This window comes from Cyprinodon variegatus, unplaced genomic scaffold (genome assembly GCF_000732505.1).
Source record: "Cyprinodon variegatus isolate N-32 unplaced genomic scaffold, C_variegatus-1.0 Scaffold480, whole genome shotgun sequence".
Classification (NCBI taxonomy): domain Eukaryota; kingdom Metazoa; phylum Chordata; class Actinopteri; order Cyprinodontiformes; family Cyprinodontidae; genus Cyprinodon; species Cyprinodon variegatus.
Window position 1 is genome coordinate 342487 of NW_015150933.1, and position 12003 is coordinate 354489.

Here is a 12003-nt window from a genome sequence, read left to right on the forward strand (position 1 = left end):
GCAGATATTGTGCTTGTACTTTTTTGAGAATTAATGTTGCTTACATTGAGCAAAAAATTTGGTAAACCTACAAAAATCTCAACAAAAAAAAAAACAACAACATTTGTAATGACCTTGAAAAGGATTTCGGTGCACATGGTGAAGCCATGGGTAATGATGGGCTCTTCATCTGGAGGTTTTCCTTTCCAGCAATCCAGCTCCAGACACCTGCATCCAGACAGCAGGCACTGACGATACATCTCTGGAGACGATACGCCAGAGAACTGGCCAGCTGAACAGTGAGAAAGAAGAAAATATATTAACGCCTGCAAATGCATTTGAAAGTTACAAACTTAACACAAAATATACTTTAATGCTACAACAAGGGAACATAGTATTAAGCAGTGTTGGAAAGTAACAAAGTGCATTTACTTGATTACTCAACTTAAGTACTTTTTTTACTTGAGTACTTTTTGGGGGGGGGCTTGTAACTTTCACTTCCTTACATTTCTAGTTAGCTGGTCTTTACTCATTCCTTTTCGCACAGTTTAGCTGTGTAATCTGCTGTTGCTGTTTTTCTTTCTTGAAATGCACTTGAAACATTAAAGATACCAGCACCTGAGAACTGAATTTGGACACCACTGTTTCAGAGATCTGAATGACATTTCACAAACATAAACACCTCAGAGGAGATATTATTTGTAGTTGATTAAAGTTATAGTGGAGGATGTTCTTTTTCTGGGTGGATCATCTAAATAAGTGGTCCTCCTAATTGTCAATCATTCTGGTGGTATGTTTACGTTAGGCCGTCCTACATGCCTGTCCCCACTTTCACTTACCGTTGGTGAGTCTGACATAGTGAAAAATTGCAAATCGTCTTTTGGAAAGTAAGCTTGTATGGGTAATGCAAACAGGAACTATTAAAGAGAGCGTGCATGAGAAGGAATAGGGTCGTGCATGCTCTTGCACGCGTTTAGTAGGCATTCCCTCTCGGGGGGAGGGGGGGCAGTACAGAGTTGTGTATGTGCATTTTTTTTAAAGTGGAGAGACCGGGTCTTTTCAAAAATTTGTGAAAATCCTCCACCAACCTTAAAGGTGTGTGTTGTTGCCATATGTCCAAGCTGTTCAATAGGAGGAGAGCAGAGTTGTAATTTCTTAGTGGTAATAGATTTAACATTAAACCACTAATCTAAAGTGAAAGTGTGTGAAGAATCAACTCTTCTTTTTTCTTTTTGGCATGTATAAAAAAAATAAATAAATAAATAAAATAGTCATCGTTTTTTTTTGGCATTTCTATGCAAAAGTTCTTTATAGGTGGTGTAGTATTTGTAGTGGTTCTATGCTTCAATACATCAGGTGGTTTCTGGTTTTACAAGGTTCTGTAAAATTACCCTAGAAATTATACATCAATGTACTGATATCAGAAAACTGTATTTGTAATTTTAATTACTAAAGTACTTTCAAAAGTGAGTAGCCAACTTAAGTACTTTAGCTTGAGTGGATTTTTTACCAAGCAACTTTTTACACATAGTTCACCACTTGTATTAAGATAATGTATCAGGATGACCTAAATAATACTGCATAAGCAGCACAGTCACAAGTTCTGTATAATGCCTGAAGACCAACCCAGTCTATAACCAGGGGCAGGTCTAGAGGGGGCCAGGGGGCCTTGGGTTGCCAATTATTGGCCACCTCTGGAACAAGCAGTTCTCCTGTAACCAGAGGGGTGGTAGCAGTAGTACCATCATACAGAATATCATATTTGACATTCTTAAAGTTTGTAAATTTATTTTATTCATTCCCTTAATTTCTCACAGTAAAAGACTAAAATTAAAGAGGACTAATAAAAAATAAACGATCCTTTGTTAATTAGTTTTATGGGGGAGATTTTGTCTCTATAGTGTCATCTATGTGTTAGGCTTGTGTGTACTGTTTGTCTTTTCTCCACCACCAGGGGGTTCCCTGTCTTCGTTGGCCCTCCCTGCACACCTGTGGCTCATTGGACCATTATCTGGAGGAGTATTTGAGCAGTGGGCTATCACTACCTCGAGGCCAGAGTGTTTGCCACGTTTTGGGTACTCTAGCCAAGCTGAATTTAGCTGAGTCTAACCTAGCTTTGTTTCTCTGAGTCTAACGAGTTTTTTGTCTTTGTTCCCCGGCAGGAAGCTTTCCTGTGTTACTGGTTCCCTGGACCATCTCTCCCCTGGAAAGAAAAACCGAGTTACACTGAGCAGGGGAAAACCTCCAAATGTTCCGTTCAAGTACCCATCGGAAATCCGAGTGACAGTCCCCTCCACTACTCCTCCGGGTCCAACGCTTGTCAGCCTGTCCGCCCTCCAACGTGTGCACTTTTCTCTGGCTTTACCACACAGACTGGATTCATGGACTAACAAGGCCCCCCTTTAACGTGAGTCCCATTCTTGCAAAATCGAAGTGCTTCCAAGATTCCCACGGTACCTGAACTGACCACTGAACTTCCCTTATCAACTTCGCTTCTGGGTTACCAGCTCACTGAGTCCCAGATCCAACTCCTGTTTTACCCCCCTCAATAAACCTGTTAAACTTTTTCCTTGTTCTCTGAGTGGTTTCTCTGCATGTGGGTCAGATTCGTAAACCGATCATGACACTATGTATTCAAAGATCATTTGCTAAATCTATCTATTGTATATATTATATAGAGCCATAGAATCATGTAAAACGCACAAATACATAAATATGTGTGAAGCTGTATTAGCAAGGGCCTCATGAAAATCTGCTCCATCTTCATTGATTTATTTGTAAAATATAGATATAGCTTCATTGTTATTAGTACAGGTTGACCCTGAGCTGGTTTTGGTGTCTATTAGTTTTTGGCCACCCACCTGAGCACCCTGGTTCCTGCATGCCCATCCATGTGAAAATGTCCTGAAACTGTTTTCTATTTAAAGAACCAATAATCTCAAGTTTTATGTCAGATCAATGTCTAACCTGTAAGGTATGTGTTGTGGGAGGACTTGACGAAATAGTGGGGTATAGGTTGGTTCATGTCCTGACACTTGGCCAGCTTGTCCTGAATGACAACTGATACCTCTGGACCCATCAGGAAATACAAAAGACCTTCTGGAGAGATCAGACCTGCAGATTCATAGAAAAACGGTTACAGCTAAAGTTCAAACGCATTATCGAACAAGAAGATGATCTGCTGAGAGTTTTTACCTCTGTTGGAATTATTGGAGACCGGCTCATACTTGTCAATGAGGGCCTTGATCTGGTCTTGCCGTAGACGTGGGAACAGCTCTTCGTTGAGCCGGGAATCCCGCTGTTTTTCATTCAGGAACTTGGTGAAATTGTCCTTCGTCATGGTAGGTTTGTTGGAACTGCAGTGCAGAATGAAGCATGACAATAACATCAGCAATGCACCTCATGGGGCTCAACCCTTTAGAGTCCACTGAGCTCCACTGTAGACCATGTCTTGACTGGATTGAGTTAAAGTGTCACAACAACATAATGTTGTTCTTTTAATAAAAAAAAAAAACAATGTGATGACCTACTATGAAGTGAAGATCTCATAAATCTCTGGTCTTGGACAGAGATTTGTCAGGAAGGTCCTGAAGGCATCTTCAGTAAATACGTCAGGCTTAATGGTGTCATACTGACAAAAAAAAATTTTTTAAATCACATTTTGATAAACAGCCAATAATAATAATAATAAAAGAAAAGTAAATTTTGACATGCTTTCTTTACTCAAATAATATTTTTTTTGTTCCTGACCTTTCCTTTTGGGAGGTGAGCTGCTGCTAAAGCACTTTCCACCCTCTTCTTATCAGCAGGGAACATTTTGTAAATGCTTAAAGAAACACAGCCAATACATCAGACAGGAGAATACACAGAACGCAGAGCCTCAATGGTTATACTGTAACCTACTTCTTCACGGGGATTTTCCCATCCTTGTTGGTCTGAAGAGAAAGGCGGACATATCTGAAATTGATGTCACAAGAATTATATTGTGATCTTGTGAGCGTTGATTCAGCTTAATCTTATTTTGTACAAAGCTTTGGTTATTCACATCTACAGCAGTGCAACATTATTTGATGTTTACTTACATTTTCTCCAGGAAAACCTGTCTACATGCATTAGCTCTTGCAGCATTGTATGCGATAGAAAGAATGTCATCTGCCCAGTTCTTTGAAGAGAAAAATAAATGGTATTGTTTTATATTCAAAGTGATCAATTAAGGAGATTTGCACTGCAAAAGTATTAGTTCTCATTGATCTTTTTATTTTTTTGTCATGTAAGGAAAAAAACATTTTATGTTTTACATTGAGAATAGGCATGCCGCACTTTTGGGATTTGAATCATTATAAAATATTAAAAACCTTGGATTATTTTTCTTTTTAGGTCTCAATTGAAATGTAAAATGTTTTATGAATATATTCTATTAATATGATCTATTATTACTTAGCTTTATGTAAGTTACCCGACTACAAGTTTTACATGACATCAATACTTTAGCAATGCTCTAGTGTTTGAATTAATATAAAAACTTCTCTCTTTTGCCACTAGATGGTGTGAAGATAGCAGCAGTTAAGAAAATGAAAATAAATGTTAGAATAGAATAGAATTAAACTTTATTGTCATTGTACTATCACAAGCACAAATCAAATAAATGTAGTTTGCTTCTATGCAGAAGTGCTATAAAGGATATAAAAATGTATTTACATGCGCAAAGAGACTATGCATGTATTGACTATAGATGGTATTCATAAGCAGAAAGTAATTGCAACAGGCTACAAACGAAATAAATATGAAATGTTGCATTTTATCAAAGAAAATCTGTAATTTAGTTTAGCCGAGCAAATCTAAGTAGTGACAACAAAAAGTCTAATCCAAGTTAAAAGGAAGCAGTGAGGTCTTCATTAGAGGGGGAGCAAAGGATTGTTGTGTAATAGCAGACAGCTTCTGTCTTTGTTTCTGCTTTTTCTGCAAATAAAATAGCAGACAGCTTCAATCAGGAGTTTGCTTTTACCTGAGTCACTTTCTCTTTGGAGGCAAAGAAGTTATGGTAGGTGAGATTCACCATGTCAGGCCCTGAGACAATGGTCAGTGTTTTGGCAAGGTGGTTGCTGTCAGGGAAATCCAAGTTGAAGACATTGCGGACTTTTGGATGCTGTGAAAAACAGACGTACATTAGTAAATAAGATCTATCTTAACTTTTTCTTTCTTAAGCTGTTAAATACAGGCAATCTTGAATCTAAAGAGACTACAATCCAGAGTCACCTTTCCATGCAAATTGGGTGAGCACCTTATGCAAACATGGGCACAAACACTGAGATTTTTATACAAACACATAGGCTCCCAAAAGAGCTCATAGAAACACACAACATAAAGGGGAAAACAGTTCTGTTTTAGGTGGGACCTTCCTGTGCATGCCTCCCTACAGTTAATCAGTGCCATTCCACTATCAGTGATGCAAAAATGACGTGAGCCTTGGAGCTGCTTTCTCAACAACTCCTTAGGGGCCAAATAGGAAGATGTGCTTCCATCTGCACCCTGACTGGAATTATGCAGCTCTTGCAGCACTCTAGGGAAATACATTTCCCTCTCTGTGAGGCATGATGATAGATGACTGCATTTTCTCACTCCTAAGCCTTTGAGGACTAAAAAAAAATCCACAGAAACTAAAAACTGGCCAATCTTAGCTCATCAAAACATAAAGAAAAACAAGAATAATCCTTGAGGACCTGGATCATGAGTCATTCAGTAGTCATTCAGACTGTGTGTGCTTATGCTTATTTTTGCTTTGGTGCATCTGTGTGTTTCATCTGTAGTTGGGCAGAATGCCTTGTACATTTGTCCACAGCTGTTTTTTGCAATTCAAATATGTTTCTCAAATTAATGGCTGAGCTCAGGGCTCAAATTCATATTTGCATACATGCAGTGATTCCTGCACAAGAAGCAGCCTCCATTTGACTAAATTGCAAAGACCTTCCAGAATATTAAACAATATAATAAAGTGATAATGCCATACTCACTTTGGGAAGTTTTGCATATTTTCCTGTTCTCGTATCTCTGATTGTAGCAACATCCAGGAATGTTGTCTCCTAAAAACAAGAATCACAGTCATTTCCTGCAGTAAATTCTTCATATCGGCACTGGGCCAAATATTCTTTTAAATTCAACAACAAAAACTACATGGTTTTCTTTGCCTGTGAGATTATTTCTCTAGCCTTTTTTAAAGTAACATTTAAGACTAGGCCGTTCTGCTGCAACTCAGACACGATTCACTGATTGGATTAAATCCTCAGTGGTTTTCTGATGTCCTGAAAAACAGTACACCAGTCCACATTAGCACCTATCAAAAGCTGCTCCAGCAGGAAGGGGGTCTGAATCTGGGACATGATAACCTGCATTTCAGATATTTAATCAATAATATGGACAAGCTGATCTGGTGCTTAAAAGGCTATTATGACAACCTGCCAACATTATAGTTGCCGATTGTTCTGATTGTTCTGTCCGCCTTAAGATAATATAAACTAAAAGGGCACATAAAAAGTGTATAATTTAACCAAACCCTTATTAAGATGCTTTTTTATCTTACTAATTTCATTTACCGAATGCAAATAATTGCCTCTTTAAATCGACAAGATCTATTCAAATTGATTACCTTGCTTTGGTTCATCCAATAGACGTAAAAACCTTTTGGATCCATCTTCATGGTGACGGGAACAGTCTTTGTTTTGTCCTTGGAAAAGACCAGAGAACTGGCTTTTACACAAATTGTATGCATTTGTTTCAAACAAGTTACTAGTTACGACACACATAACCTGAGGAGAGGTCGTGTTTGAGCTGGGTTAAATAACAAAGCTTCGAGATGATAAAAAAAATATATATTCATTACCTCCGACCATTTGGTAAACCGTTCTCCTTTGACCAAGTAGTCTTTGACCTCTGGAGGGTCAAGAAAGTATCTTTTCTTATTCATTCTATTTCCTGAGCTAAGTTTTCATCACCACTAAAACTAAAATAAAATCTCTGTCTGAATATTCACCATGACTAGACCATTTGACCAGCTTATCCTTCCGTCCAAACCCTAAAGATGCATTAAGCTGAAGTTCATCCCATCAGACTCTAGTCAGGACGCACCCTAAGTCAATATGAATTGCAAATCAAGTCAGGGAAGACATATATGACTAGACGAAAGGTGAAGCCAAACACCTGTGATTCAGTGAGCGGTATTACAACATTACATTTTTTTTAATCAAGCTGTTTAATCAAAACATAATATTTTTCTCTCTTCAGACCTTTTTTTGCCCTCATTAATGCATGTCAGTGGAAGGACACTAATGTTTTGACATTCCGAGCAGTTTTCCAATACTTGCAGACTGCAAAGCACAAGATGTTGCAGGTATAAGATAAAGCATTAAAACAGATGAATTTTCATACCTTTAAGATGTCAAATAAAAAGACATTTTTACTTTTCATTTTCCTCCCAAGTAATAGCACACTGCATTGTGCATTCTGAGACAAATAAAATCAAGATCTATCCATATGAGTTAAGAAGGACTCCCACGCACTTTTTTAAGTTAGAAATAAAATAGAAATAAAAGAAGAAATGTATGAATGTTTCTTTTTAATGAGTGATGCAGTTTTTTTCACTGACATTAATTAAATTCTTTGTATCCTAATCACGATAAAGCTCTCTGGGAAAAGAGTTTTAAAAAGTTAGTAAAACGTGACAACACTAATTGAGAAGATGGTTTTAATGTAAGTTCGAGTGAACTGATTGGTAAATAAATTGTCCTATGGGTATTTGATATGACCAGTCTTTGATAAAAATAAAAAAAAAATAATAAAAACTAGGAATAAAGACATTTTATCGAGGTTTATTTATTAAGTCTATATCTTTTTTTAAACTTGCAAGAATTCTTTTCTTTCATCTCTTTCATTGGTGTTTTACTTAAAAGTTTATTACAAGAACATTGCATTCTGATTCTTTGGCATATTATCCCACAACAACCATCAGTCCAGCGTAATTTCCCTCCCTTACAACTGGGCCCTGGACACTGGAGGCCAGCTTCTGTTTCAACAAAGGTCATTTGGATACCATTCAAATGAAGTTTCTGACTGAGCACTAGCTAGTGAAAACAGTGCGTCAGAGCAGGAGCCACAGGAGGGAGATTAAGGGAACCACTGTCAGGTCAGTTTATTGAAGGTGCACCTAATGAGACCAAATGCACACGTTCTTCCTGCCCCTCTTGAAGAAAAATTAAAAACAACTGACCCCAAATGTTTTCTCCATATTACCTTAATGTTAAAACCTTAGGATGAAAGTACCGGTAGTATGAGCTACACAGCTGCAACCACTTTGCATTTACTATGATTTAAAGGATTTATTTAAGAAATTGTCATTTTAAGTTAAACTGTTGCAAAAGAGAGACAGAGGTATATCAAACTAATGAAACCTGCATAGTAATTAAGTTCAGGGGTAACATGTAACTTAGTCCTGTTTTTATACCTTACTTTTCAGTGTGTTTCAATAAAATAAATCTCTACATATATAAATACTTTCCTAAAACCTCCCTTTATAGGTAGTCAGGTATTATTTGTGTTTGTACATAAATTATATTAAGGATGTTTTTCCTATCATAACGTTTAAATGTGCATAATTACTGCAATCTACACTTTATGTCTCTTGAAAAACATAATCTAATTCACCCGTTTTTTTTGTTTCACTTAAATGTAAAGGCCCTAAACTGGGCCTAAGGGTGTTATTAAAATGTAAGTTCAGCAATATTTAACATTTTCATGTAAACCTGTTTCATCCTGCAATATTTGTCTGAGTTAGTGCTGCCCTCTTAGGGTTGAGCGACGGTTATAGCAGCTGAATTTCTTATTGGTACAAACAGGACATGTTTAAGTCATCATAGCCTCAGTTTTAGAAGTAAAAGCGTCCCGGCCTTACTGCCTCAAGAGCAGAACAAGGCCTCAACACCTCTAGCCACACTTCAAACTCCCCACACGGCTCCATAAGGCCTCGTACAAAATGTATCCGTGCTGACTCTCCATTGTTCAAATTAGGGCAGCTGCCACTTTCCCTTGTCTTGACCATGCCCCACTAACCCCAACTGCTCACCCCCACAAATGAGTGGTGGGGAGAGATTCTAAAACATTATCTCAAGTTTTAAACATCTCATGGGGTACTGGTTAATCCTTGTACTCATGTTTGTCTTCTTCTGCTTATCCAGATAAAGGTTGCAGGGGATAACTGTCTCAGTAGAGACTCCCAGACTTTCCTCTCCTCAGACACATCCTCCAGCTGCTCTCTTAGAGAAGTCTTAGGCAATCCAGGGCCAGCCGAGAGACATAGTCCCTCCAGTACGCCCTGGGGCATACCTTCGACTCCCTCGGTGTTGGAAAGGCGTGTAACACCTTCCTCAGAAGGTATTCAGGGGTATTGTGCAATTATAATTATTGCCCACCCCAGCAGGGGTGGTAACTAATTTGTTTAATCAAATAATATTTGGACTGTCATATATTGTTCAATGAACAAATGTCCACATTACTGCATGTTAGAACAGCAAATGAAAGTGTGAATGGAGCTCAAATAATTGTCAAACAGATAACAGCACATATATGGAATACATTTACAACAACTTCCATTTAAAATATAAGACTTTGCAAACAAAAATCATTCAGCTTCAAGTCAAACATATTTCAGTTAAAAACTCTTCACTAAACTAGTCAAACTCAACTAAATTAGGCTACTATGTACAAAGAAGAAGAAAAAACATGGTTGAGATCCATAATTAACAGAATGATGCAATTATATTACAGTTCCGCATGGAATTTGTCTTTGAGAACTAAAGTTTATCTTCAAGACTTTCGAATTTGTTCAAATTAACTTTTAACTAATTTATACCAATTGGAATGCGTTCAAACCAATTCACAATTTAAATCCAAGAGGTAAATAAACATTATTTTGTCATGATCTTGGCGCTGATGACTGGAACATTAGTTATTTCATCCATCTGCTTAGCTCCGCCCATTTTCGTTCTGCCCTCATCTGATCCACCTGTTCCAGCTCCTATTCCAGTTGCCTGTTTCCAGCCTTCAGTGCCAGATTATTTAAGCCGAGTCTGAGAGTTCTCTAGCGTAACCTCTAGTGTTTTGATTACCTGATTCTTATCTGTTTATGTCTCTTAACTCCTGAATTTGTTTTGCCCCTGTTCCGGTCTGTTTCTACCTATTCCTGTTTTCGGACTGCTGTTTAGATTCTATCTGTTAATGACCTTGGATCTAGATTTTTGCAGTTTTGTTACATGAGACTTGTAGCAGCAGCTCAATAGAGCGTTGCCTATTTTGCAAGGTTAGGGTTAACAGGTGACAAACTAAGCAAGCCTATTTACCTCCTTCACCACCCAGTTGCAGTTCACAGCACAACCGCCTGCTATATCTTTCATGGCCTCTACCAGGTGCCAAGAACTGGTTAAAAATGCAACTCTTTGATTAAGTTAAAAGAATATTAATTAAAAGAGTCTCATAGATGCAATTATTGATTTACTGTAATGGTCTCTGTCCCTGTCTTTTTTTATAACTACAGTATACAAGTTACCTTTTGTCTGTTAAAAAGTACATTTAAAAGCAAAATAAGGCCATACATAAGGCCAAATGTTCACAATTTATTAAAATAACTACAATAAACTGATATTCAGTTAAACTGGGGCATTCAAATTAAGTTGAATTTTCAATTTCTGTGTTTATTGATAGACATCATGGACTGCACAAAATGGCTTGAATATATGTAAAGTTTTCTGAAAATAACTATTAGCTCTAATCTGAGCAGACAAACAAGATGTTCTGTCAGTGGAATTAGAGTTTATAAACTTAGAATAAGATTATTATATATTATGCACTTGAAATGTGCTCCCTAAAATCAGACTGCTTTTGTTTTTTAAATAAAAATTTAATTTTCTGGATATAAAAAAGGCAAGGCAGTACTCTGATTTAAGTGGTATGCATATGTATTTTCCTCCATCTTCTAGTCTACTTACTCTTTATCAATAATAGATAAGGTAAAAGCTAGCCTAAGGTAATAGCTGGCCAGAAACACAAGCAAACTAAAGCAATCCAACAGAGGTCTTCCATGTTTAAAATTCAAAAAAAGACCAAAGTTCAAAGATATTTGTATATTTGTGAAATAGGAATGAGAAAACTACTTAAAAATTGTTACATTTTATGTATAAGATGTAAAGAAATCTGCAAGTCTACATGATAATTGTAACCTTCATCGAGGGATTGCTGACTTAAAAGGTAGTTATAATTAGTTTTTGGTTTTTTTGTGTGTGTGTCTTTGACTGTGATTTGTTCACAAATTTATCTTATCAAGTAATAATTTATTAACCATGATTTATTTTAAGGTCAGAAAGTTTAACTTTGCCCCCTCACTTGGCCCCCTTTCCCAGACTCAGTCAAATCAAAAAGAAACAAAACACTGGTGATGTTCTTATGCAAGCCCAATTCAGCCACTTGAAAGAAAAAAATGGCACATGGTATGTCTTAGTTATGAGATTTAACGTCATAATTAATAGCTATAAAGACAAAAATCTGAAATAAATTAGAATAATTTCAACTTTCAAAGTCATAATTATAAGAGTCATAGATTTTTTTATATCTTAAAGTCGAACTTATGACTTTGTATCCAAAATTATGAATATATAATAATGAAGTCAGTTTTTATATCATAATTATGACATAATGATCTTTTTGAATCTCATAAGTATGACTTCGAATCTCATCACTATGACTTTGAAAGTTACAATCATGACTTTGTATCACAACAGGACTTAATTTCACATTATTATGACATCAAATCTTATCATTATGATTTTGAAAGTCAGACTCAGTATCTCATAGTGACTTTAAATGTCAATATCAATATCACAATATTCAATATCACATACCATAAACTGACAAGTGGCAGAAATGGCCTCTTGTACTTTTTTGACAGCAAATTGGGCCCAAAATAAAATTCCAGCACCATTCGTC

General features: G+C 36.7%; 1 protein-coding gene across 1 annotated transcript in view; it reads right to left on the reverse strand.

Moving 5' to 3' along the window:
- Positions 1–7064, reverse strand: part of plcb2 (phospholipase C beta 2) — a 24473-nt gene extending 17409 nt beyond the window's left edge. Inside the window, exons 1-11 of the mRNA XM_015389959.1 lie at positions 6857–7064; positions 6623–6700; positions 5991–6059; positions 4985–5125; positions 4062–4141; positions 3883–3936; positions 3730–3805; positions 3510–3610; positions 3175–3335; positions 2947–3093; positions 114–271 (exon numbers count right to left, since the gene is read on the reverse strand). Of these exons, the coding sequence (XP_015245445.1) occupies positions 114–271; positions 2947–3093; positions 3175–3335; positions 3510–3610; positions 3730–3805; positions 3883–3936; positions 4062–4141; positions 4985–5125; positions 5991–6059; positions 6623–6700; positions 6857–6940 (1149 nt within the window). The 5' untranslated portion in view covers positions 6941–7064. The remainder of the gene's footprint in view (positions 1–113; positions 272–2946; positions 3094–3174; positions 3336–3509; positions 3611–3729; positions 3806–3882; positions 3937–4061; positions 4142–4984; positions 5126–5990; positions 6060–6622; positions 6701–6856) is intronic.
- Between the last annotated feature and the right edge of the window lie 4939 nt (positions 7065–12003).